Here is a 27942-nt window from a genome sequence, read left to right on the forward strand (position 1 = left end):
CTTATCAACTAATGAGGTAATGGAGGGAAGGAGGCGGGTGAGGCTGGGAAGGCCAGTGGGGCCCTGAGTCACGCTAAGAAGTTTCGGGGTTTTCTATGGGCACTGGAGAACCACGAAACGTTTCTGAGAAGGGGAGCCGTTTTCTCTGGAAAGCCCTGTGGAAGAAAACTCCAAAAGTAGTTGCAACATGATTTGCTGGAAAATGACCTTGGAGTCTGGCCACCCTGTTACAGTAGCTGAAGCAAGAAATGACACCTTGACTCAGACAGTGAGCACGGAGACCAGGAAACACAGAGGCCTGGAGAAAGGGTGGGACGGACTTTAAAGACCTCAGCTACCAAAAGGGCTCGAAAGCTCTGTCCTGTCAAAGAAGCAGATTTGCAGGGATAAACTCTCCCCAGTGCTTGTGTTTTGTTCTAGGTCTCACGTGTGGAAAGGAGGCTGTGGTGCCGGTGACCGGAAGTACTAACGTCCATCCCATATTCACCCCACATGAGCTGAACAGAAAGCAAAAGCAAACAAAAAGAAAAAAGCATGGCTGTTCACGGGGCAGAGCAGCATCATTCACTATAGCCAAAAGGTGGAAGCAACCCCAGCGTCCACTGACAGATGAATGGATAAGCAACATGTGGAACATATAACCAGTGGAATATTCTGCAGCTTTTAAAAAAAGAAGCAAATTCTGACATATAGGACAGCAGGGATTGACCTGGAGGATATTATGCTGAGTCAGATTAAGCCAGGTCCCCAAGCACAAATACCATGTGATTCCACGTACACAAACTCATACATACAGACAGAAAGTGGAGTGGGGGGGGGGTGCCAGGGGCCAGAACGAGGAGCTAGTGTTTAAGTGGATACAGAGTCAGTTTTGCAAGATAAAAAGAGTTCTGGACGTGGATGGTGTGATGGTTGCAGAAGAATGGGAAGGAACTTAATACCCCTGGGCTGCATGCTGAAAAAATGACTAAGATTGTAGATTTGATGTATTGTGTATTTTGCCACATTTAAAAAAAAAAAAAGTTTAAAAGGAAAGGAAAGGAGAAAGGAGAGGAGAGAAATCATTGCTGGGCTGTCAGCACATGGGACTGAAAACAATGCAATTCTGTGCCAGTCAGGCACACCCTGTATCTGGAAACCTCCTTCCCTTCCAGGCAACATTTCATTATTGCTTAAAAATTCCCCTGACCCCGTCCCCTGCCCCACCTGGTGCTGTCTCAGCCCCCTTTCAGTATCTGAATGGTAGGAGCCAGCCTGAGGTAGACACCGCCCCTTTATCCCGTTATGGGACAGACACCTGGAGTTCCCCGTGACCCACACGGACCCCCTGCCGTCCAGGCTGGGGAAGCATCGTCCCCAGTCCTGGCTGGCATCCCATGAGAGGCTGGCAGTTTCCAGAAAACTCTTCATGGCAGGAAGAGGTGGAGCACCCCGTGGCAACAGGCTACAAGGGCTCCAGAGGGACAGCCCCAGGGCCTGCCTTCTCGGGGGGCCCAGGACGGACACAAATGGTCACAAGACGGAGCCCGGAATGAGGCTGTGGAGTGCAGCTGGCTTCTGCCCACCCCTGTCCTGTCACCGGACTCAAAGGAGATGGGGCTGGAATGAGGAAATGCCTCCATCCATCCTTCCCCCAAGGAAGGGCAGGCAAACTTGCTGTGCTGGATCCAGCCACTTATTCATGTATCTTGAACCCGACTACTAGGTGTGCACACGCTTAGGACTAGCGCGTCTTTTTGATGAATTGGCCCATTATGATCAAAGCCCTTTATATGTGCTAATTCTCCTGATTTCGGTAAACTTTGTATGCTAGCATATAGCCATTCCAGGTTCCTTCTGATTAGTACTTGTATGCTACATCTGTCCTATCTTGTTTTACTTTTAACCTCTCTGTGTATTCACATCAAGTGAATCAACTGTAGACAGTCCCTACACTGGAGTCTGGCTTTCTTTCCCCCAACCTAACAGCATCTGCCTTTTAATTAACATGTTTAGCCCGTTTCCTTTGAATGAATTACTGGTATAGCTAGATTGAACTTAACCAATTCTGTTTCTGAATTCTCTTTTCCTTCTTTTAAAAAAATACACTATTATTATGTTTGCTTCAAACAGTCAATTATCTTTTAAAGAAATTAAGAAAAAAATTTTTAATCTTTTATATTTCTGGTGCTCTTAATTTCCCAGGTAGATCCAAGTTTCCGACTGATACCATTCTTCTCTCAGCCTGAAGAATTTCTTTGGACATTTCTTAGTCAGTAAATCTGCTGGTGAGAATTTCTCTCAGCTTTTATCTGAAAAGAAAGCTTTTGATTTTACCCTCCTTTTTTTTTTTTTTTTTTAAGGATATTTTTGTTGATGTAGAATTGCAGACAGACCCTTTTTTCCCCCATCTTTCAGCACCTTAGAGGTATTATTCAATTATTTTGGGGTTTGCACTATTTCTGATAAGTCAGCAAGGTTCTTACTGTTTTCCTGAACGCAATGTGTCTTTACCCTCTGGGTGATTTAAAACTTTTCCTCTTTCGCTTTAGTTTTCAGCAATGTGATCACGATGTGCCCACGTGTGGTTTTCCACATGAATATCCTGCTTGGGGTTTCTTGAGCTTCTTGCATCTGTGGGTCAATATTTTCCAGCAACTTTGGAACTTTTCAGCCATTACGCCAACTATATTTTCTTTTACAATCTCTCTCTTTCCTTCCCTTTTGGGAATCCAAGTGTATATTTGTTAGACTGATGAATATCGTCCCACAGATCCCTGAAGTTCTGACCATTTTTTTTTCTTCTTTCTGTGCTTCAGTTTAGATGGTTTCCACCGCCCTGACTTCATGGTCAGTGATCTTTCTTCCTGCACCATCCAATCTACTGTTACACCCATCTAGTGAATTTTTCATTTCCAATGGTGTAGTTTTCATCTAGAATTTGTATTTGGTTCCACTTCTTCAGTGCTTTATTTTCCTTTAAAAATCCTTAAACACAGCTATCGTAAGTATTTTAAGTTCATCTTCTGCTAATTCCAACATCTCTGCCATCCCTGGGCCTATTTCTCCCTAAGTCTAGTGTCTTTTCTGCTGTACGCTAGCCACTCTGAACACTAAGTTATTGGGAACCTGGATTTTACGTTCCTTCTTTAAAGAATATTTAGTTCTGTTCTAATGGACAGTTGATTTATCGGCAGATCAGCTCAATTCTCAATTCTATTGAGGCTCTTTAAGTCTGGTTGGGCCATGAGGTGAGGCTAATGATGGAGGTCACGTACTAAGTACGGTAGACCAGAAAGATATAAGGAAACTAGGTCCCTGAAGCCACTCTGGTACTGACTAGGCTGCCTCTTGATTATTTTTTAAAAATGTGCTCAAGAAGTCAAGCTCTGTCTTGTAGTTAAGTTGTGTTTGACTTGGAGAACCAGCCGCTACACACTATTTCTGTCGCACCTCCTAAATAGCAGGCTCTGTGCTAGGTGTTGAAGATAAAGCAATTTATAGGTTAGATGTGGCTTCTGGCATTTTAGAACTTATGGTCTCAACCAAAAGATGGCAAACGATGGCCCATGAGCCAAACTCACCCGCTGCTTGTTTCTGTAAATGAAGTTTCCGCTGGGACACAGCCGTGCCTATCTGTGTCCATGCTGTCGATGACTGTTTTCAATGCTACATAGTTGAACAGCTAAGACAGAGGGGAATGGCCCACAAAGCCAGAAATATCTACCATCTAGTCCTTTCCAGAAAAAAGTGCCTGACTCCTGTTTAGGACAGCAGTCCTCACTCAGACTTTCTGGTCTCGGGACCCCGTCACACTCTTAAGACTTCAGGACCCCAAAGCGTTGTTGTTCATGTGGGTGTTACTGGTCAATATTTACCATACTAGGGATGAAAACAGAGAAAATTTGAAAATATTTATTAATTCCTCTGAAAATTAAAAAAAAAAACAAAAAACTGTATCACACATTACCCTACATCGCAGCCTTATAATTTTCCAACCTCTCCCCTCAAATTAGTGAGGAGAGTGGCATTATTTTACATTTTTTGCAAATCTCTTTAATGTATGGCTGAGTCCTAAGAGCCACCTTTGCATTTATCTGTTGCAAAATTGCATGTCATGTAGCTTCTGGAAAACCGGTCCTCGTGTGACAGGTAGAAAGTTAAAAGGGCAGATAATTTCTTAGTATGACTCTGAAGTTTTGACTTTGCAGACCTTCTGAGAAAATCCCAGGGACCTCCAGGAACCACACTTTGAGAATGCCTGGTCTAGAAAAGTCCTAGGCTGATATTAAACAGAAAAAAATATGAGGTCTTCACGAATCACCACTGAACAATTGATTTAAAGGAAAAGAATCTTGCCCTCTGAGGGAACATAAACACTGAACCTGGCCCCATTCGGGGAGCAAGGGAATGATTCCTTGAGGAGCTGCTGTTACAAGCTGGGCCCTGAAAAGGAGTGAGCCAGGTGAGGGCAGGATGGGGAAGCCGTCCCTTCCTTCAGCACATGTGCTAAGGAAACTGGGTTAGGCCCTAGAGAAGGATCAGGGAGTAGGGTGACTGTCCCCTGATTCCTTCCCTTGAGGTAAGTGACCAAGCCAGAGGTCTGCCCCGGGAAGCTGAACCCAGGGTCCTCCTTACACTCCTGGAATTTACCCCATGGACAGGGGAACCCTAGTCCCTCTGGGAGGAGGCTGATGTCCCACAGATGAGGCACCATATGGAGGCCCACGTGCTGAGATGCAGAGGACCGTCATCCAGGCCCTTAGGATGCAGTGTCCCGTGGTGACACAGGCAGCCGCACAAACCCTTAGCTCACTGCCTTCCCTCAAGGCAGTGAGGGGCCATCCCTCGTCCAGATGGTTATTTGCTTTAACAGCTAGTTGGCTGAAGGAGCCACAGCAGCTACCTTTGCACTAGATAGATGCCCAGGCCCACTTCCCGGCCGCCAGCTCTGCGCACACTCACTCTCAAAACCAGACGCCGCCGAGTTTCAGGGTGGATTTGAGGCTGGCACTGCTCTTTCTCCCCCCTGACGTGCCCAACCTGGGGGTGTGAAACCCACTGGGTTCCAGCCACCATCTCACCTCAAGGTCCCAGGGCTATCGCCCCGCTTGAAAAAGAACTAGGCAGAGGGGGAAACCATCCTGGAGGATGGAAGGTGCCAGTTCGACCCTGTTCACTGAGAGGAATGCAGCCCAGCACCCATCAAACACGTGCAGCACGTGTCGAACCTCCGGTGGAACCCTCTGTACTAGTTCACTGAGTCCTCCCAGTAGCCCTATGAGCTAGTTCACGTGTCATCCCATTTTACAGATGAGAAACGGAAGCACAGAGCGATCTTGCAACTGACCCACAGTCCCCGTCAGGAAGGAGTGGAGCCAACATGAAACCCAAGCGGCATGGTTTCTCCAGTTTGGTGCCTCGAATATTACCTTTGCCTCTAGCTTTGAAATGACACAAGGAGTTTGTTTTTCCAGAAGTATCTGCAGAGATGCTCAACATCACTAATCATTAAACAAATGCAAACCAAAACCAGGGGAGACCATGTTATGCCCATTAGGATGGTTAGTATCAAAAAAAAAAAAAACCCCACCAGACAGTAACAGCTGTGTTGGTGAGGGTGTGGTGACACTGGGACCCCTGTGCATTGCTGGCGGGACTGCCACATGGTGCAGCCGCTGGGAAAACCAGTGTGGCAGCTCCTCAAAAAATTAAAAATAGAATTACCATGGGACTGAGCAATTCCACTTCCGGGTTCAATACCTAAAAGATGGAAAGGCAGGGACAGGAACAGGTATTTGTACTCCCATGTTTATAACAGCATTATTCGTGATAATGAAGAGGCGGAAAAGTGTATCCGAGGATGGATAAGTGGATACACAAGATGCGGTGTATACATACAATGGAATATTATTCAGCCTTAAAAAGGGAGGAAATTTGGACCCAAGCAACAGCATGGATGGACCCAGAGGACATTATGCTAAGTGAAATAAGCCAGTCACGAAAGGACGAAGACTGTGTGATTCCGTTCGTATGAGGTCCCTAGAGCAGTGGAATTCGTAGAGGCAGAAAGCAGAATGGTGACTGCCAGGGGGAGGGGGAGGGTGAACGGGGAGTTAGTGTTTAATGGGTATAAAGTTTCAGTTTTACAAGATGAAAAGAGTTCTGGAGACAGACGTGGTGATGGCTGCACTGCAGTGGGAAGGTACTCAATGCCCCTGAACCATACACGTGAAGAAGGTTAAAATGATAAATTTCATGTTATGCATATGTTACCTGATTAAAAATAAACTTTAAAAAATAAACTAAAAGAAATACCTGCCTAACAGGGCTCAGGACGTTTATTATTATAATTACAGTAGGAATGATCCTGAATTATCATCTGATTTTTTTTTTTTTTTAAATTGGGGCTAACTTTGTTTCTGAACGTCTGGAACTGAGAAAACAGTGCTGTGGCCTTTCCTTGGTCCTCACGCCAAGCCTAGGAGGTGATTAGCCGGTTTAAGCTACTGATTTCGAATCAGAAAGTTAAAAAAAACAAACAAAACAAAACCCTTTGTGAAAGAGAACGGGAACAAAGGGCTGATAGGCCCGGGCCTATACAACAGAAGCTGGCTTGTGCCGGGTAACCGGGCCCTTCCATCTCCTCATCGCTGCATTCTCGCCTGCGAACTTGTCCTCCCAAGGCCTGGATTTTCATGACGTCAGCGGGCTATTGCATTGCACTGATAACGCATCATTCAGCGTGGTGTGTGGCCCCTCACAAAAGCAGGCGGCACCCCTGAATGCAAACGGGGACATTTGGGAGACAGAGCTTATTCTAGGAGTCGCTGACAATTAGATCTAAACTGTTCCCAGACACCTGTCTCTCCCTCCCACACAATCCTGCTTCTCTCTCTCCAATGAGCAAGGATACTGGGAATACTGGAGAACAGGACTCCTTCTGAAGAAAACCTCTAAGCTCACTTTTCCGAGAAGCTGTGGATCCTAAGAGGGCAGGAGGCAAAGAGGGAAACAGGAGAGGCAGTCCTGGAGTGGGGAGGGCCCTGGGTTTGATGCCTGGGAACTGATGGGGAGCACGTGCCCTGTGGGTCATCACAACCTGTCTGCCGTGCCCCCACCCCTCCCCCCGCACCGTGGGGCCACGTCTTGTCCTCACCGCCCTACAGAACAGGGTCCGTCAATCTGGCTGCCTGAGGACTCCAGGAAGGAGGCAGAAGCTTCCTCCAGCGCCTGGATTCCAGCCACTGCACCCTGGAGAGTGCGAAAGCTTAACTAATTCTCTAATCAGGACACACACACAAAAGGCTCGGAGACATGGTTGAGAAATGGTTAGCGATGTTACATCAACAAGGACCAATGACTCCAGGAGACGGCGACAAGAGTTCAGGGCATGGATTCAGAGAGCCTGCTTTAAAACTCAACCCTCTCACCAACTTGCTGTGTGACCTCAATAAATTCCCTAACCTCTCTGGGCCTCATCTTCCAGACCAGGCAGCAGGTCACATAGTAAGTGAAACAGTAAATGAATGTCAAGTTCCTCAGTAAACGGCTGCTGTCACAGCCTCCAGCAGCATCTAACAAGATTTTTGCACCTTACCATTTTGTGAATGTAAGATCTGGACCGAATAATAGCACTGTTTTCCTCCTGGAAAGTGAATCAAGTGTAGTGTGGGGAGAGGAGAAAGAGAATGGATACAGAAATAACATCCTAATGAAAAAAGCATGAAAGAAGCTCAGTCATTACCTGAAACCTTACAACACCTGACACCCTCATGGAATCTTGGCAAGTGTCTGAAGGATTCTGACAGGTTCCGCATTTAAAACTGGGCGCTCCCCTCTCCCCAGTTCAGTGTGGAAGCGTTTGCTGAGGGCCTACTGTACACGGAGCCCTCAGCTGCCCTGCCCTGCCCTGCCCTGCCATCTATAACTCAGCCAATCCCTCCCTTCTTCTCAAAGAACCAAGGAAGGTTCTGACCCCACTTCGGACCGAGAGCAGGCGCCCTCAACTCTTGGGTGCTGAGGTCCCCTGGGGTCCCAGCAGTCTGGGATGACCCTAGAATCTCCCCAGGCCTTTCCAAAGCCGCCCTGCCGTCCCCCCTCCAACCCCACATATACACAGAGAAGTAAGCAAGATCACAGGAGGCAGCCTGGTCTGGTAAAGCAGGTTTCCAGCTGCTCACATTAAGGATAAGGAAATGCACTTTGTTTTTCAGAGCAAGGTGACGGGCCGCATTCTTCAGATCACAGGCATCTGGCTCCCCCCTCACCAACGCGACTCAGGCAGCCTGTCCAGGGTTCCTCTTATCTCTACACGGATTTCTCTTGGGCCAACAGTTACCAGTTTGGCATACGGTAATTGGGGAGGCTCACACAGAAAACGATGGTGACAAACTGCAAAGTGCTGGGGGAAGGGGCTCTTGGGAGTTTCATGGGCTGAGAGCTCTATTCTTTGACTCCTCCTGGCTGACAAAGAGGGGCAGCCTTGAACATTCTAGAGGCCCTGGGTCTCGGGTCAGGCTTGGGACTGGCAACTCATTCCTTGAGCTTTTTTTTTTTTTCCCCTGCAAAGGAGGTATCTCAGGTGCTGTAGTCTTTCCGAAATGTAGACGGAGAGCTAGGCTTCCGCTGGTGACACTCCAGCCCCAAACGAACGGGCTGTGCCCAGGCCAGCCAGAACCCTGGGCTCTCCTTGGGTCCAGTGCTTGCCCTCTGACTACAAAACTTGACCTAGGAGTTCAGACTTGACCTAGAGAGGAGCTGGAATGTGGCAGCTTCTCACTGGGAACCATCCACTTTTCACCCTCTACTCTGTAGCATCCCCATTACCTCTCAGATGCCTTTGCTCACGTTCATTCACTTATTACTTCCAGTTACGAACAAAACTGTGCTAGGCCTGGGGAGACTCGACAGGATGCTTTACCATTTGGTGGAGAACACAGACATGAGAAAAATTCCAACTATGTGGTAGAGTCGTGTTAGGAGGGTGCACAGCAGGCCCCCGACACGAGCTGTGACAAAGATAGCAAGGCAGGCTCCTGGAAGAGGTGGCCTTTTAGCCGGGTGTAGCAGTGCAGGAAGGGAGTACCAGCAGGCTGGGCGCTAACCTGGTTCATGCAAAGGAAAGAAAGTACCTCGTGGGTGGGGGGAGTAGAGGTTTTTAGGTTTAAGGTGCATTAGAATCAGCTGGGTGGCACATTAAAAATGCAGATTCCTGGAAGCCCTGCTGAGATTCTGATTCAGTAGTTTCCAGGTGGGGGCCCAGGAATCTCTGTTTTACAAGCTCCCTGGAGGAGTTTAAGGCAAGAGGTCTGTGGACCACACTCTGAGAAAGCTTGCTTTGAAGGAATGCGGTGGGGGAGCCATTTGTGGCTTTGATGGAATATTGGTTTATTTTCCTGGAATGTCCCCAAAGGGACTTTGGACAGCTCACTAATGACTCGTTCTTCAGTCATTTTATACAGACGTCCATACAACATCCAACAAACTGGAAATGAATGCAAGGAGGGCGTCAGGAGCCTCGCTCACAGACGGTCACACTGCGTTCCCTGGGGTGATGGTGGGCGTTATCTCAGGAATGTGTAGGGGCAAGGTCCACGCTTATGCAGGAACGCGTTGCACAGGTGAACCCAGGCCAGGGAGCAGTGATGGGAAAGGCCTCTGGAATCCAGCCACACCTCCCCGCCACCCCCATGCCAGGAGGACGAGGCAGTCCGCAGGGCCTCTACCGACTTTCCCTGCAGCCTGGGGCTGGCTCCCTGCCCCGGTACCACCCTACTCGGGCTGTGCCTGGCTCGGATCAGGATGTGATTGTGGGGGCCAGCCTCAGCCTTGGCCGCAGGCAGTTGCTGCCAGTCCCCTCACGGCAGTACCTCTGCCCTGTTCAGAGCTGGTTCCCGGGAGCTTGCCATTTATTTTGCTGGCTCAAGCCCTGGCCTGGGAAGCTTATCAGGGACCCCAGAGCTCCCTGCCTTACGCTTGCTGCTGTTCTCTGAGGGCTGGAGTCCTGCCTCTGTGATCTCTGGCAGGTGCCTGCCGGGCCACCTCCTCATTCTGTGTTACAGCCCAGACACCCCCCCCCCCCCGCTAAGGATTCCCATCTTCTGCCTGCGCCATGCCCTGCCTCCCGGGGTCGTGTTCTGCCACCGTGATGGACTCCCGGCCCAGCCCGCATCTGCTCTGAACTCTGGCCTCTGGTCTCTGACCCCGCTGTGGGCATGCCGTGGCCTCAGGACCCCGCCTTTTCTAAGCAGGCGTGATCCGCTTTCAACTGAGCCCACCCTCCACCCTCCACCCCCACCCCTGATCTGGCTTCAATCCCATCTTCCATGTAGGGACAGGCTGAGAAGCTCCTTGCCTCGACAGTACATCTAACTGGTGGTAAGAATCCACCATTCATTGACATTACAACTATACAGCGTGCCTTAGATCAGAGCAGTTAGAGGCACCGCCGGCCACAGAACCAAAAAACAAAACAGTGCTCACCAACGTTAATGTCCAAAAGGACCACTGGGGATCTTGTTAAAATGCAGTTTCTGATTCAGTGGGTCTAGGGTGGAGCCTGAGATTCTGCATTTCTAACAAGTTCCCAGATGGGACCCCACACTTCCAGTTGCAAGAGAGTCGGGGTCACGCAAGTGAAGAGGAGCTTGCCATAGTGGGGTGAAGCCAAAAGCAGGGCTCAGAATCGAGCACGTCCTCAGACAGAGTAACCACAGGTCCTCTAATTGCCACTGTGTTCAGAACAATTGACTCTGGAAGTTCTGAGAAAGAGTGACCCAGGGATGCCAGTGGTCCGCCGCCTCTCCCAAGTGGGCCGTGGTCGGTACATGACCCCTGACCCCTATTGTGTTTTCCTGTATCAGACGAGTCTAGTTCAAGGTCGGCTTTGTGGTCTTTCCAAATCAGCATCTTTACGAGAATTTGAACTGGGTTCACCGAGTTAGCTGTGGCTGCGGAGGTGCAGTGTTATATGAGACAGGCTGGGGCTGTGACGGCCATATGTCACCTATAAACTAACGCTGTGATGATGTCATGACTGTTAACATTCTTAAGTACTTATTCTGAGCCTTGCTCTCAGTTATGTGTCCTAAATAAGAGAGTCCACACTGTAATTCTCACAATAACCCTCAAAGTGGATGGCAGTCTAATGGCATGAGCTCTGGAGCCAGAGAACCTGAGTTTGAATCCCAGCTTTGCCACTTTCTAGCTGTGTGACCTTGGGCAAATTACTTAGCCTCTCTGTGCCCGACTTACTCATCTCTAAATGAAGCTAGTAATAGTACCTCCGTCAGAGAGTTAGTGCGACAGTTAATTGAGCTAATAAATATAAAACACGTAGAGCAGGACTTGGCACTCAATAAAATCTTGGCTATTATTTTACTACTCTTAGCCTTATTTGTATACAGTGAGGAAACCGAGGCTCACAGAGATGAAGTAGCGTGCTGAGCAAGTTAGAGGCCAAACTAACTCATAACATGATTAATGAATTTATGAACAAATTTTAGATTTGTTGTAGTTCTTTGTAGGTTTCAGGAGGTAGCAGAAACCATGACTCCAGTGGGAGGACAGGAGGAAACAGAGGGAGGTATGTGGTCCCTATACCCTTCCTTAGATTCCTGTGAAATCTCTAATCTCACAACAGCCTGTCTTTTCCAGAGCCATCTCGTGTTGCTTCTGTTGCTTTTGATTAGAACAGGCCTGACTTAAAGTAGATCCCCTCCAGCCGGAGCAGCGGGGAAGATGACGGATGAGGGAAGGCCTCCTGGAGCAAGTGGTAACCCACGTGGCCTGAGAGGGAGGTAGGGCTACAGTGGACATTGGTGGGGCTTCAATGGAGGTGGGCAAAGTAGTTTGTTTGAGATCCGGACTAGAATCTGTTTAAGATTTCTGATACTTCGCAGAGCTTGTCTGGACAGAGAAGTGATGTCCAGCAGGAAGCCGGAAATGGGCACCTTTGGTATCACGGCAGAGCAGGTGGTTGAAGGCTTGGGGACACAGGCCACCACTAGGGAGAAAACTGCACAATGCCTTACTTTCCTAGATAAGAATGACCGCCAGTAAAAGGGGAGGGTTGGCAACACCATTAGATGCTACACGGAGGCATTTCTCCTGGTGACACTTCTGGAACTTTGCTCAGAGGAGGGGGTGTTGGAGGAGGAGGATGGAGGGTGAAGCAGAAATGGGGGCTGTGGGTATGGAACTCCTCTGTGTTCCTCAGAGAAAGGGGTATGGGGTGAGACTGAAGACCCACTTTTGGAAAGAGAACACCTGAGCACGCTCTAGAAACATCCATGGATGCCTGAACAAAGGACGAGATTTTTTGATGAGAGGACCAGGAAGCAGGCCAGGCTGTGGGAGAGGCTGACGGCATTCTAGTCCTGGTCAGGTCTCTAGAATGACTTGCCATTTGGAACGAGTCTATTCTTTGATCAGTGCTTCTCAAACTTAAGCTGGTAACAAAATCACTTGGCGGTTCTTTTTATAAATGTGGAGTCTAGATTTCACATAATCCAGAGACTCCGACTGTGTTGACCAGGGCCAGGCCTGGGAATGTGCGTGTGAGTAACTCTTAGACGGTTCAGATGCAGGTGGTTGATGGATCATGCTGCCTCATGGGAAGAACAGAGCACCCCGGCCAAAGCCAAGGAAAAACACAGCTTGTTGCCGCCACAGTGAGTGCCATGACCTCCTGGAATTACGAAAACCTGGTAGAAAAGGTGGAAGGGCGGTCACTATAGATGGAGCCTACTTAGAGCTAAAAGCAAACCACTCTTCTCACTACAGAACTTTTTATTTCTATAGCTTGACCTCTGGCATCATTTACAAGGCCTATTATTTTTTTAATACCACGTCCTCTTTATCTTCCTAATCTGTGAGTGTTTTATGTTTGTATTATTTGTCTGTAAGCTCCATGAGGATCGATGTCTGTCCTTGTTCACTGCTGTACCCACCTCAGCACAGTTCCCACCAGGAACCCAACACACAAACATAATGACACTCTTTGTTTTCAGTTCTATGCAACATGCAACTGAAGTGGAAGGTAACTCGTGCAAGGCTGGAGCCACTTCAGACCTGAGATGACCCAACTGACTTCTAGTGAACCCGAAACAAACATCCTGAAGCACGTGCCACTGGGCAAGAAAGAATGCTGCAGACCAAGCCCACATGCCCTTCAGACACCAAAGCGTCCAAGGGACATTTGATTCTTGCTAAAGTCTCTCACACCGAAGTAACAAGAGATGAGCCTCCCTTGAGCAGAACGGTCAATGAGGAGGGTGAGGCAAAGATGCTGACTACCACCATGGATGGAGGAGTGTTGGTCCGGGAAGGGATCGCAGGGATTTTGAAAAACCAACTGTGGTCAGAAAATAAGCATACTCACTCTGCTCACTGAGATGGGACACCTGCTAAAGCAGAGCAGAGCACACAGAAAGGCCCGGCTCTCCAGCCAGACCTTGAGCAACTGAGCAAAGCTGCTACTCGAGGAGTCACAGCAGTGAAAGGCGTTCTGGTCTGAATTTCCGGAACGAACTCAGTGTTGCTCTCCTCAACAGCCTAGCCTGGCCTAAACGGTGCATTGTGGGGACAGAGAAGCAGATTTCACATCCCAGTTCTGCCACTTATTAGCAGAAAACCAGCAAGTTTTCACCCGCCTGAGCCTCAGTTTCCCCATCAGCAGAATGGACAGGGTAACAGTTCTCACCCCATAGAGATGCTAGGAGGATTAAACTGGAAGATGCACTCAAAGCACACAGCCCGGATCTTGGCACTACTGAGAGTCTTAGTAAGTGCCAGCTGTGATTAGCTCTCATCCACAGGCTATGACCTACAGGGTGGTAACGTTTGCATTCCCCACTCTCTCGAAGTCTCCAGGACTCAGACGTGCGCGTGAAAGCCAGACCTGGTTCTGCCGAGGGAGAGCAGAGGGCAGACGCCCAGCCCCCGAGCCTACAACTCCATAGTGGCTCAGACCAATTTATTTAAAAGCATGACTCCTGCAATGCGAGTGGAAAGATTTTCACATTAAGGCAAAGATGAGCCCAAATCTCTTTGATACTTAACACATCAGGAAAGAAATAGCAAGACAGCTGTAGAAGAGGGGAAATGACCAAACAAAAAGGTGCCTGACATTCTCCAAATATCTGCTTCTCCCCCTCCCGTAACTATTTAATATTTCCTGAGTCATCCTCATTTTCCCGAGTTGAACTGTCTAAATCGTCCATTTTAAAGCCTTTTACAAGGTGCTTTCGCATAATCTCATGCAAACTCCACAAGCACTTTGAAGAAGGGAGATACTTACTGACCGTAGTGGTTCTCCAATTTGGCTGTACTTTAAGAGTCAACGGGGGAAAGTCCTATGCCCAGGCCATACCGCAGAGACCCATTAAACCAGATTCTCTGGGAGTGGGCTGGGCATGGATATTTCCAGCACTCCCCTTCTGGTGAGTCTGATGTGCAACTGAACTTGAGAATCACTGACTGATCCTCCTGCCCCCCCCCCCGCCCCCCGATCCAGACACAACCTCCTATTCTCTGTTGTGGAAAGGAGATCAAGAGTCATTATTCCCCCGTGAGAGAGTGATGGAGCCTGGGGCTCAGGAAAGCCAAGGGGCTTGCTGCAATGAGGAAGAGCCAGAAACGGAACCCAAAATTCCCAACTGGGGAGCCTTCGTTTCCTGGCTTGGTGTGGTCCTACTGTGTGTCAGCCATGGAGCTGCCCATTAACAAGAATGAAGATGCAGGTAGTCAGGCTGTCCTACTACAGCATCCAGTGTCACGGCGAGAGGGGTGGGGAAGGCCTTTCTACACTTCACTTGTGAGCTGAATCTTGATGCAAAGATGTCAAGTGACGGTGGAGCCTGGCAAGGGAGGTGTGGAGATCCAGCTTGGACAGTAAGGGCTTGGTGTTAAAATGTTTGTAAGCCAATGAAGACCATTTCACCTGGCTGCATCTACCTGTGCTCAGAAGGCTCTTTAAACCAGGGGGAGGGGATAGCTCAGTGGTAGAGTGCCTGCTTAGCATGCATGAGGTCCTGGGTTCAATCCCCAGTACCCCCATTAAAAGAATAAAATAAATAAACCTAATTACCTCCCTGCCAAGATAATAACTTCTGAGATTTGCAAATATTAACTACTACACGTAAAAATGGATGAAAAAACAAATTTCTTCTGTGTTGCACAGGGAACTATATTTAATATCTTGTAGTAACCTATAATGAAAAAGAATATGAAAATGAATATACGTATGACTGCAACATTACGCTGTACACCAGAAACTGACATGTTGTAACTGAATATACTTCAATTAAAAAAAAAAAAAGGCTGTGCATACCTGGTTTTGGCCTGTGACCACTAACAAAATATCTCAAGTCATTCCAGCTGCAAACATTTGGCCAGTAGTTCCCAAACCTGCCGGGGCAGCAAGTCACCTGAGATGCTCCTTAAAAGACAGATCTCAGGGCTCCACCCCCAGAGTGTCTGATGAGTGGGTCTGAGATGGGACAGGACACTCTGCGTGTCTCACAAGTTCCCAGTTGAAGCTGATGTCCTGCTCTGGAACCCCATTTTGAGGAACACTCAGGCCTGGTGACCAGTAAGGAGGCTGAAGAAACACCTAGGGCCCTCCACTGGAGGCCAGCAAATGTATGTTGTTTTTTTTTTTTTTTTATCAGCAGTGGAAATAAACCACTCAGGCTGGTTTTGAAACTTTTTGAGCTGTTAAGTTACCTCTTAATAGTCCTGTCTAGCAAAAGCCTTTGTTTACTGGGAAGATGTGTATCTGCTAAAGTAGGATCAGTTTTTCCAGAAAAACAAGAAGAAAGTGATTTATGTCCAAAGGGAAAAAAAAAAATCTGGTGCTCAAAATATATGAACTGAGCAGAAACTATAGAACTGGGGGTCAAGCTAGCAAGCAGGCCTTCATCGCTGCGGTTGGAACTGTCTGGACAGTGCAACTTCAACATAATGAGAGATCTCTAATTTGATTCTGACCGAGCCTATGAGGTGGGTTCTAATTTACTCTCATTTTGCCAGTGAAGAAATTGAGGCTCAGGAGGGTTTTTGGAGCTTAATAACCAAGGTCAGAGAAGTGGCCAGTGACAAGTCTGAGATGTAAAATCCAAGTCGTGGTCGAGGAGAACAGCCGTGGACGAGGCCTGCCTGGTGGGCTGCTGTGAGGTTCTGAGAGGAGGGCCGTGCCTCTCCCCAACACCTCCCCGGCACTTCCTAGACCCGGGGCGGGGGGTGCGTGGTAACGGAGCCCAGCTCCCCTTCCTCTGCCCCCCAGCACGGGCAACCTGACTCGGCACCAAGGAGAAACAGGGAAGGCTGTTCCCTCTGCCCCGCTCTGTGACCATGGATACATAACTCTATACATTCTCAGGTTAAGGGAAGTTCCTTCTGGCTTCTGGAATCCCCTCGGACCTCCTGTTTCCCTGTGCTTTATCTCACGATGCAGGAGAAAACCCTCCTGGACTTTGCCACCGCTCAGGCTTTAGGTCAGCAAAAGGGCTAGAACAGAATCGCTCATAGCATCAGCGCGATGCAGGTAAACTGCTTGCTCCTGAGACCACTGCCTTTAGCTCTCTTAGTCTAAGAAAGAGGGCCAGGTTACCTCACCTGCCTTCTTCAGTTCTCTTCTGTAAACAGGGATGAGATGGTACCCCAACTCCTCACCCCCTCCAGGTTACTGTGAGGAGTCAATAAATCAACTGTGAGCGGTCTGCAAAGCACCGGGCACACACCAGCAGCAGCATCTGTCGGAGACACAAACTTCCGGGCCCCACAGCAGCCCTACTGACTCCGGCTGGGGGTGGGGGGCGGGGGTGAGGCGGTGGGATTGGGGTTAACAAGTCCTCCAGGGGCTTCTGATGCTTCCCCATGTCTGACAATCACTGCTCTAGAGTGTTAGCTTTATGAGGACAGGATTTCTGTTGGCTGAATCACTGCTAAATCCCCAGTGCTGCAACAATGCCTGGCATTTTACAGATTATCCAACTACAGGCACTCAATAAAGATTTTTAAATGATCGAGTGAGTCCAGATGAAACAGGAGGGGAAAGAGACCAAGGTTCAGAGAGCCTGGCATTTCTATTGGCACAGCTGGATGACTGTCTCTTACTAATTTGTAGTAAATGTTATGAGTCGGGGACTGTCTTGTGTCACCCCTGCTTTCCCAGCACTCAGTCCGGCACCCAGCTTATCCTAACAGGATCCGGGTAACACCCTATGGAAGGCACAAAGGTCTCCCTGACCCAAATCTCAGTTCACACCACAACTGCCAATGGGTGTCACAGATAATGCCATCTTCCTAAGATGGGTCAAAGAATTCGAGCAAATACCAAGCCTCCAGTCACGATGTAATTTATCTGTTTAACTGTTTGCCCATCTCCCTCGCCCGAGCGTACAACCGGGACTGAGCAGGGACTTTGCTCTGATCCTCGGCGAGGGCAGTGGAGCCTGAAGCCCAGTAGGCACTCAATAAATACCTGCTGAGTGAATGGCCAACCCCTGGCTGGGTGGGACATGATAACTCCAGATGCCCTTCTGCAGCGTCGCCAGGCTAAACTCAGCAGGTTACCTAAGAGCGCACGGGGAAGAACGGGGGAAGGGGACAGGATATCAAAGCAGATACAGGTGAATCCCAGAGACCTCCTGTTCCCACATCAGTTCCCACATCAGCCGTTTCTGCTCAGCCACACCAGTGGCAATCCATTACCCCTCTTCACCACGGGACTGCTGGTGCCAGCTCACAGGCAAGAGTCACTTCACTCCAGAAATTCCAAAGAAGGGCTTGCCTCCGATAAGACTAGGGGAGAAAGAATTTATTGGTTTATTTATACAACGAGTGCCCCAAGGTGGTTTGCAAACTCTTGATGTCACCATGGTGCAGGTGAGCCCTGGTTCACCAGGAAGAAACCCAAGTTGGCCAGGAAGGGACCATAGTTCTAGCTCCCCTCTCTACCAAAGTAAAGAAGGGTAAAACCAGCCGACCTAGTGAGCGCTGCCATGGGAAAGCCTGGGGCGGACCAGGCACCGGGCTCAGACCTGACATGATTGATGTCATTTCATCTTCCCACAACCCTCGGGGGGAGGTGGGTCCTACGCGTACCTGTGTTTTACACAGTGGAGAGGGAACTTGTTCAAGGTGACTTATCATACGTAAATGACAGAAACAGATCTCCAGTCTTCTGGAGATCGTTATGACGGCCTTACCTACTGCAGGGAACAGGGTGGCAGGTCAAACCAACGCTTGGCTGGAGCCACACAAACCGCTTTCTCCATCGTGAACAAGGGATATAGGCTGATAGGTGTGTTGCCTACTTCTCTGTAGTGAAAAAGGTCCCTCTTCCTTTGCTCCCCGCCTCTCTGCTCCTTTCCTCTCTCCAAATTCACTGAAAAAGACTGCCGCGGTGCAAAGAGTAAGGCTTTGAAGTCAGATGGGCATAGATTCAGATTCCAGCTCTGCCTCCTTCCACCTGTGTGACTGTGAGTTTGTCACTTGGCCATTCTCAGTCTCAGTTTCCCCATTTGTAAAAGGCCAGAAAAACAGCACGAGCAACAAACTGTGCTTGGCACATGCCAGGTACTGGATAAAGATGACTTAGGTGTAACTGTTATCACCGCCATGATCCCTAGGAGTGGGTCTGGGCTCTCACTGCTGGTGATGCAAATGCACTTGTAAGAAATTCCTGGACTACATAGCTTCATGCTCACAGAGCCCTAACCACCCCACAAAAAGCCACGACCGATGCAGGATCGGAAGGCTGTCCCAGGGCCATCTCATCCTAGCAGCCCCCTGATGCCCGGATCTTCATACTTTATCCTTCCAAGTCAGCTACCAGTCAGTGGATCCTGAGGGCATCCCCGTGACAAATCAAACAAGTAACCGCCACTGGGCGAGGAGGAAGCCAGTGTGGGGACAGCCCGGCTGCCACCAAACCAGGCCCGGCAACAGCAGGCAGCCGGCTGGGGAAAGTCAGCAGCTGCCGCTGGCCTGGTGTTCCGGCTGCCAGAGTGATGAATGGAGCAGGGGGAAGGAAAAAGCCAACAAAGGTGTCCCTAATCTTGATGCAGCTTCATTTTTTTTTTTTCTGGCCGACCATTGAACGAGAACTTAAGCCTCGGTCCTTTTTCTTTGGCAGACATTTGAAACCGAAAGATTCCGTTTCTTCCCAATGGTGCAATGTCATGGGTAGAAGCAATGGTGGGCGGGGGCGGGGAGGGTATGTAACCCACCGTGCTTGTCCTTTTTTCCCCTCCTCCCCACTCTCTCTACTCCACCCCCTCCTCCCTGCCCAGCATCTTTATAGAATGTTCTGTGTTCTCCCCACAGGACAACAGCGAACGCCGCTCCCCTCCTCTTCTCCCCCACCCCCATTATTTTGGCAAGAGCGTTTCTGCTCAGGAGCCGGAGGCTTAATGGCCTGCTGGTGAAGGTTAAATAACAAAACACCACTGTATCCAGTTTCTGAGTTTTCTCTTCTTTTATCTCACTCTGAAACAGGGATTCAGGGCAGACAAGGAGCTTGTCAGCAGCAGCAACCAGAGCCTTTGGCTCTTCCACTGAAGGGTATACGTCCGGCTGTCCTCTCCGTGCTGGGAATTTTTCTGCATGGACTCAGCCCAGATCCAGACCCTCGGCCCTGTCCAAGGAGAAGTACAGGAGATGCCGTTTCTCCCAGGGAAGTGGGTTCCTCTTGTCTGGGGCCCCTCGCTGAGCTGATGGCAGAGGCTCATCACCCAGAGGCAGACGTGGCCAGAGAGAGCTCCCGACACTCAGCACGGACAGCCGACTGCCATGAAGTTGGCACCCCCTGCACATGCTGCTAAAACCTGAGCAAGGCTTCCTCCATCCAGAGTTCTGTAGCAACACGCCGGCCACCTTCCAACTCCCATTTATTCTAGCCTTGTCTCTCCTTATGTGCACCTGAGCTTGGCGTTCCAACCTTCCTAGTAACTAAGGCAACCCGATTCTCTTCTCTTCAAAAGGGCAGTCATGCACAGCTACCTGGGATCCCAGGGGATTGGGGAATCAGGTCACTCTGGCAAGGCCAAAATCAGGGAGGGGTGGGGACAGAGAGTAGCTGCCTTGGCTACTAATTCCCTGGCCGTTGGGAGAATTTACCCGAGCAACTTGGGAATGGCTTTGAACTCCCTCCACACACTGGATCCTTCAGCGTTTCTCTGCCTCCAGCGCTGTTCTCTCCCTCCCTCCCAGAGCTCTGGTTAGCTGCCTGCTCCCAGAACATAGAGTTTGTGCTCAACAGTCTCCTAAGCCGCCATGTGGATCTCACTGGCTTCTCTGCTCAAGCCTCCTTGGCAACATTTTTCCCTGAGACCCACGGCAGGCTGGGTAACTTTCGAGCCCTGAAATGGCTCCAGCTAATTTGTGTGGATTCATGAGTTCAACCGCCTGGGCTCCAATCCTGAGTCCATCACCTGCTGCTGGCGACCTTGAGCAAGTGTAAATACTTAACCTTTGTAAGCCTCTGTTTCCCTAGCTGAAGATGGAGGTAATAACAGTACTTACATCACATGGTTGGCAAAAGGATTAAATGAGATCATAATATAAAACACTTAGTGCACAGCACAGAGTGCATATTCAGGAGATTTAGCATTATTATTCTCTTATTCATTTGTAGGTTCCAAAGCCTCTTATTTCTTCTTGTTATCTATCCTAGCGCTTTTTAACCTTCTTTCTTCATGAATGACATAAGATATTCCAAGCATCATAGACTCCCATGAAATGCACAGATCATAAACTCAACCCTTGGAAGGAGAGGAAAAGCTCTCTAATAATTGTAAAGGCCCCAACTACAAGTATTGGTGGACCATTCAGAACAGAAGCATGGAGACTAGAGGTTTTGGGTAAATTTCCTGGCAGGCTGGTTATAAGTCCCGCTTAAGGAAGCATGTTGGAATGTAAATTGGTGGAAAGTGACATTAGTCTGACCATAACCTTAAATCTATTATAACTGATTATAAAAATAGTAATTCACTTGCAATTGCTGGTACTTTAACTGCTCAATATATAACACATTCCTATGACACAACTCAAATGATTGTGACCCTAGGAAAGAAACTTGCTGATCTGTACATTCAAAGAGGATTATGAAAAATAACTCAACCACAAGCATAAACTATTCTCAGATTATTACAATGGATGAGAAGAAACTGGGTCTGATTTTTAGGGAGAAGTTTACACGAGAGAAAGAGGAAAGGAGATCTCTACTGGAGGCTCAAGGTTGACATTTTCTGTGTGACCTTGGGCAAGTCATTTGTCTCTGAGCGTCAGTTTCATCCGTGAAGTGATAGGGCTGGACCACGTGACCAGAAAGGTCCATTCCAGCTACAAACCACTACAGAATTGGATGGAGACCCGGTCTCCATTTGACTTAAGTGTTTCCTAAGCACTTCCTAGTAAAAGCTAAAAGAACTGGCGTTCCCAAGTGTGTCCTGCCTGTCAGGCTCTGTGCGAGCTGCCCTACCTGACTTGGCTTATTTAATGGCTTCTGTGCACCACCCCATCCTAGAGAAGACGAAACAGGGGCTCAGAGAGAATATACAACTTGGCAAGCAAACTCAGGTAGCAAGTAGCAGACCCAAGACGCCAGGATTCAAAGATTCAACCTCTCTCTGTTTGCTACACAGCTCTCTGGATAACCACGGCCAGAAGAGTAGCAGCAGGTAAGTGTAATCAGGCCTGTCCTGGCTCCATTCCCCAAGGCCAAATTCCTTAGGCAGTGGAGCAGAGGTCTGGATTCAGCAACGGATTCCCGCAGGCAGCTCAGTGGTAAGAAATGTGGGTTCTGGAGTCAGAGTGCCTGCCGTTGGCATTTCAGCACCTCAGAAGCTGAGTGGCTTTTCCCAAACTTAGCCCGCCGGAGCCTCAGGTTTCTCAGGTAGATAACTGTACCTATTCCCAGGATTGTTAGGGGGATTAAAAGAAATCACCCATGCAAAACTCTCAAGCCGACTGCCTGAATACAGGAAAGGCTCAATCATGAGGTCCCACCTAGCTCACAGGAGGGCACGCACGTAGTAATGAGCAGTTTCTCAGTTGCTCTATGGCAGGGGTTATGACCCCGGGGTGCACGAACCCCCTGAAGTTATTTGCCAAAAACTATGTTCATGATTTTCTTCGGGAAACGTCCTTAACTTCTGCCAGATTCTTCTAAGGGGTCTGCAACCAGAAGGAGGCTAAGATCTTTTGCCTGCTGTTGACCCAGCACCTTACAACACGAAATTAAACCTGAGATAACAGGGCTGGCAAAAGCTCCTCCTCAGATCATGAGAGTAGTTTCTGGGGCCTGTCAGCAGGGCCTCCAGCACGTATCACACAGACCCAGAAACGGGGCCCACCGCATTCCCAGGTGCCTCCTAGAAGAAGGTCTGAACACAAACCACCGCACAAGCAGGAATCAGGCTTCAGGAACCTTCTCTGGCAGGGCCAGTTCCAACAATCCATTCTTCCTCTGAGAACAATCGGTGTATTTGTTTTTGCATACCACGGAGTTAAATACACACGGAATGCTGGCCCTTTGCTGGGAGCTCCCAGAAGCAGCCGGGGTTATTCGGCCAAAGGAAAAACCGCTCAAGGCTTCATCTGCAGCACCTGATTTCCCACTACCCCGTCACCTTCCCAGACGGGCCCTGCCTCCAGAACCCACATTTCTAACCACTCAGCTGCCCTCGGAGCCTTTGGCCCAGTGGGCAGGGCACAGGCTGCCCACTGGCCCCTCTCCGGTTGTTGGGACAACCGTCCTGAGGAATTTCGGCCTCCCAGTCTTCCCCTGGGTGAGAAGGGGAGAGAGCTGGCAGGGCTGGCAGCCCCCTGGTGAAAGGGGAGGCTGCGAGCTGGATTCCCTACCCCCAGCGGCCTCCATGCCGGACAGCACACAAACCAGCTTAGCCCCAGAGGGAGGAATGTGCCAAGACATTCTTCAGGGCTGGTAACCCGAGACGCTATTTTGTTCTTCTTGGTGGCTGAGAAATCACTTTTTGGACTGAAGGACCATTTGACTGACTTCTTTTAAATTCAGGGGAATGGGTTGGGCACAGCTCCTTCATTCAGGTAAGGAAAAAGCCGACACAAATGGGCGCGCGCATGTGCACACACACACACACACACACTACCAAGGAGTAGATTTTTTTTTATGTGATATTTTGTTTTGCAGCATTAACCAGATGCAAAGATGCAACTACCTTGGCAGAATTTATCTCCCCGCCGCCCGACCACCACCCAGGAAGAAGTTTGTTTTTAGCTTTTAAGAAAGCCAAAAAAGAAGACTATTTTTTTTTTAAAGAAGAAGACTGTTTTTAGCTTTAAAATTTTTTCTACCCCTTACAGCCCCCTCCCTCCCAATTCTGCCTTGGGGTCTGGAGGGGTAAGGAGAGGCAAGGACTCTGAGAAGTCATATTTGAGACTTAGAGACCACCTCATCAACCGTCTTCTCTCACCGATGGAACACTTGCATCTCAGAGAGGTCAAGCGATTTGCCTGGGGCCACAGAGGCAGGACGAGAAGGCAGGTATCCCTTCTCGGGTGTGCGAGAGGGAAATTCCAGAGAGCCATAAGTGGATGCCCTCTGCTCAGCTCTTCCCCCAAACTTTCAAAGCCGGCCTACCACAACAGTGAGCTCAGAATCCCTCAGCACCTCAGGCTCGGTTGGGGGGGGGGGGAGCCCCACCTCAGCAGGGTGCAGAGAGGATGACCAGGAGACACAAGGCGCAACATGAAAACCAGTGACCTGCAAGGTGGACAAAAGTTAACAGCTCCACTAAGCACCAGTATGTTTTTATTTTTTTTGAAAATGTCAGAAATATTTTGTTTTTAATCTCATTTTGTATATTTATTGTTATTTTTTATTGAAGTATAGTCAGTTTACGATGTTGCGTCAATTTCTGGTGTACAGCGCAATGCTTCAGTCATCCATGGATGTACATATAGTCATTTTCATATTCTTCTTCACTGTGAGTTACTACAAGATATTGAATATGTTACCCTGTGCTATACAGTATAAACTTGTTTATCTGTTTCAGATATACCAGTCAGTATCTGCAAATCTTGAACTCCCAGTTTATCCCTTCCCACCCCCTTCCCGCCTGGCAGCCACAAATCAAAACTGATGAAACACTTCACAGATTTGCGTATCATCCTTGCACAGGGGCCATGCTAATCTTCTCCGTATCGTTCCAATTTTAGTATATGTGCTGCCAAAGCGAGCACAAGCACCAGTGTGGTTTTCATTCCTCTCCATTACTTGCCAGTCAACACGGGCCCCGCAGGCCTGATGCTGGGGCCATGACAGGCCACAGGACTGAGCTCAAATATAATGGCATTGGTTTTTTTTTTTTCACCTTCACTGTCTTTTTAAAGGTTCCCTTCTATTTGCGGCAAGAGAGATTACTAATTTCCCATTTGTGAATGTGGCTAAAAATTTTTCAAACTGGGTAAATTTGAAGTCAGTATTAAGTAAGCAATAGCACAGGTGGATATAGCAAAGAAAGGGTGGTCCACATTATAGAATACTTAAATCTAGGAAATGATGCTGTGGCCAAGTCAGTTTCCCACGGAAGCTCTACTGCGTTCCCTCTTCCAAGGGTAAAGAATGACTGTTGTTTGAGAAACTTTCTACAGCAGTGTTAGCCTCTCAGAGCCCCGTGGGAGTTCCTAGATGTATGACCTGGGGTGAGTTAGCAGTGCCCTCAGTGTTCAACTGCTAATAGCACGTTGGACTCAGGAGCTGCTGGGACCAAAAATGGGGGAGGACACAGAAGTTTGAACTTCTGTCATGTTTAGGAGGCCAAGGGACAATGGGCTGCCCAGTTCAACAACATAGTCACAGAGTTCCTGGGGCAACTGATCCTGAGTGGGGTATGGGGAAGGAAAGTGAGTCAGGACCACAAGTTTGGAGGTTAGGACTTCAGAGCTGGTAAAGAACCTGGCTTAAGGCAGAGTGGTGGAAAGGTCAAAACGCTCAAGCAAGTCACACCTCCGGGCCTCAAAGTTTGTCTTATGTTTGACAGTAGCAATTGGGCTCTGATCTTCTATGTCCCTTCCAACTTTTAAGAGTTCTACTGTAACTCCCCTTCCAAGCAAACCATTTGTTTGACAAATAGGGAAACTAAGGCTCAGAGGTTCAAGTAGCATGCCCAAGGGTCGCTTTTCAACATTAAAAATTTCTCTTCCGGATTAGATTAATGAGACATTCAGCATTAGCACTGAGCACAGAGTAGACACCAAGGCAATGCTGAATAAATGAACCAAAGTGCTCAGAGAAACCACAGGGAACCTCAGCTCACATTTTCTTTCTGCTTTTTCTTTTTCTTAACCCTCACCTTACTACACACCCTATCTTGGACTTCTGGGACCTCCACCTCAACCCTGTGAGAGGAAGGGTCAAAAAAATTCACCTTCAATGCTTTACAGGCACCTGATACCCAAGGTCACAGCCATCAAGTGAAAATTCCATATTCCTGAGACACTTTGAACACAGAGGTGACAGCAAAGGACAACAAATTGGTCCCAGAGGGTGGTCCTCCCCTCCCCCCAGAATATACATAGGGAGGCGGTGAGTGTGTGCAAAGAAATACCAAGCAGTCGAAACCAGGAGAAAGTCTGGAGGCCAAGAGCCACACCAGCCATCTCACACCACCCGCTTCAGTAAAGAAAAAAATCCGGTGCTCCAGCAGGCATGGTGCCCACACCAAGGTCAGGACGCGCTGGTGCAGGGCTGAGGAGCTAGGGTCCCCAGAGGAGGGGAGGGAGGAGAAAGAGGAGATGGGCATGGCTTTTCGGAAGCCTCTCACCTCCCTCTATATCCTAACAGCTTCCAAGTTGCTGTGAGATTCCTGGAGAACCAGTCTCCCAGATCAGCCCTCCCCCGCTCCCTCTTTTCCTTCCCACTCCCGGCCTCCAGGCCTCCAGACTGCTCCTGTGCTCTTCTCAGAGCCTCCGAGGCACCTGTCAAAAACACACTTGGGGCTGCCTTCCCCTGCACGCAGTGTCCTTCCTCCAGCAGTCTCCCACTGAACCCTCCGTGCCTCCTACCCGCTCCGAACCAGATGCTTCCCCATCCTCCCTCCTCCCCCACCCTGTGCTGGGGAAAGCCTCCCCGGGAAGCCCCAGCATCACTCGGCTAGGTCGCTCCCCCGGCCCCCGCCGGACCTAACTAAAGGGGGTGGGGAGGCGGGGCTAGAGCTTAAGGTCAAAACTCCGGGCAGGTGCCGGCTGGGGCCTAAGTCCTCCATCAGAGGATGGCGGTGGGGGCAGTCTGGGCCAACTCACTGGCCGCCCCCTCCTCCCAGCAGCCCACCGGGGCAGGAGCAGCGGTCCAGAAGGGGATGGGGGGGTGCAAAATGATGAAAGCGCCAGGCTGGCAGAGCTCTCCCGCATCCCCTGCCCAGTTCTGGCTGGTGGCCCCAGGGGCGGGGGTTGGGGGGGGGAGCCTCTCGGGGTCCTACCTGTCCCGCGGATCGATCCAGCTGGTGGTGCGGCTCGTGTGGTCTATGTAGTAGACCTTGCCGTCGAAGTCGCGCGCCTCCTCCCAGCCCTCCGGCAGGGGCAACTCCGGCCGGGGCATCTTCCCGAGCGCGGCCCGCGCTCCCCCATGCAGCTCTCGGCCGCCGCGGGGGCCCCCGGCTCAGCCGCTCCGGCAGGCTGTTCTCCGCTCGGGCGGCCGCCGAGGCACCATCATCCGGGGGTGGGTGGCGCCCGCGGGCTGGGGGCTCTAGTGAGGGCCGGCCGGGGTGGCGCCGCTGTCCATGCGGCCCTGCGGCCCCGGCCCGGCGCCGCCCGCTCCTCCCGCCGCCGGCCTCTCACGCTGCCATGTGCGCCCGCAGCGGCGCGGTGCGGTCCCGGGTGCGCGCCCGGCCGGCGGGGCAGAGCGAGCCGGCCGCAGCTGCCTCCTGCCCTCCTGCGCGGTGCGCGGCGCCCCCCACCTCCACGCCGCCGCCGCCGCCGCCGCCGCCGCCGCCTCTCCCTCCCCGCAGCCGGGTGCCGTCCCACTCTCCGCTCCAACGCTCTGCGCTCGCTCGGTTTGCGACTTCTGCCTCCGCCAGGTGCGGCTCGGGCGGTGCAGGTAACCGCGCTGCCCCGGAAACGGGAGGCGGAGCGCCGGGCGCCAGGGTTCCCGGGTCCCCTCCCCGCGCCCAGCGCCGCGAGGGCGGGTCCTAGGGCCCGAGACGCGCCCCCTCGTGGGACAGTCCCTGGAGCCGGCCGCCTCTTCGCTGCTCCTGCTGGAGGAAAGGGAGCCCGCTCCTCACCTGGGGCCCCGACCCAGACTGGAGCCCCGGGGGGCTAGAGCTAGACCCGCTCAGCCTCTGCTTCCCAACGCTCCGGGCTCTCTCCACCTCGGGTGTCCAGGCTCTTGGCACTAGTGGCCCCAAATCTTACAACTCTCGCTTCTCTCACGTAGAATCGGGAGTCAGGCAAGAAGCGGTTAAATGGAAACATTCTTGCAAATCGGGGAACATAAGTTTTCCAAGATCTCTGATCCCCTCCCCCAACACACGCACCATCTGTCTCCTTCTTATTCCATTCTTCTCCCCACGTTGTTCCACCCATCCCCCCACCCCTCGCGTTTCTCAGTGTAGCTGACTCTTCCCTGGGTCCATCAAATTAGGAGTGCTATGAATCGCCTCCCCCGGGAGGACTTCAAGGCGGTGTTACGGAAGCACTCTGTAAGAGTAATAGTAATGATATTGTTATTGTTAGGTAAATTGAATACTTAACCTGTCCCAGGCTGTGGGCCAGCAGCTTCACATGCGTTCTCCTCTGTGATACTTTATGGAATGTTACGGATTTGGGGGAAGGGGGTTATGAAAAAGAAGAAAGCAAGCACAGTAAAATTCCATTTTGAAAAATAATTAGAAGAAATTTAAAAATATTTCTTGAGAAATTAAAAATTTGTAATTATACTTTTTTTTTTTTTTTTTTTTGGTATTTACAAAAAAGAAG

The 27942-nt window shown here is 50.0% G+C and overlaps 1 protein-coding gene and 1 non-coding gene across 2 annotated transcripts in view; both read right to left on the bottom strand.

The window, feature by feature from the left end:
- WWC1 (WW and C2 domain containing 1) overlaps positions 1–27039 on the bottom strand; it is a 132028-nt gene extending 104989 nt beyond the window's left edge. The window contains exon 1 of the mRNA XM_074350313.1: positions 26448–27039. Coding sequence (XP_074206414.1) covers positions 26448–26566 — 119 coding nt within the window. The 5' untranslated portion in view covers positions 26567–27039. The remainder of the gene's footprint in view (positions 1–26447) is intronic.
- Positions 24104–24210, bottom strand: LOC123613434 (U6 spliceosomal RNA). Its single transcript, XR_006720807.1, has one exon. It is a non-coding gene; the product is annotated as a U6 spliceosomal RNA (small nuclear RNA).
- Positions 27040–27942: the final 903 nt, after the last annotated feature.

Source organism: Camelus bactrianus, chromosome 22, assembly GCF_048773025.1.
Source record: "Camelus bactrianus isolate YW-2024 breed Bactrian camel chromosome 22, ASM4877302v1, whole genome shotgun sequence".
NCBI lineage: Eukaryota > Metazoa > Chordata > Mammalia > Artiodactyla > Camelidae > Camelus > Camelus bactrianus.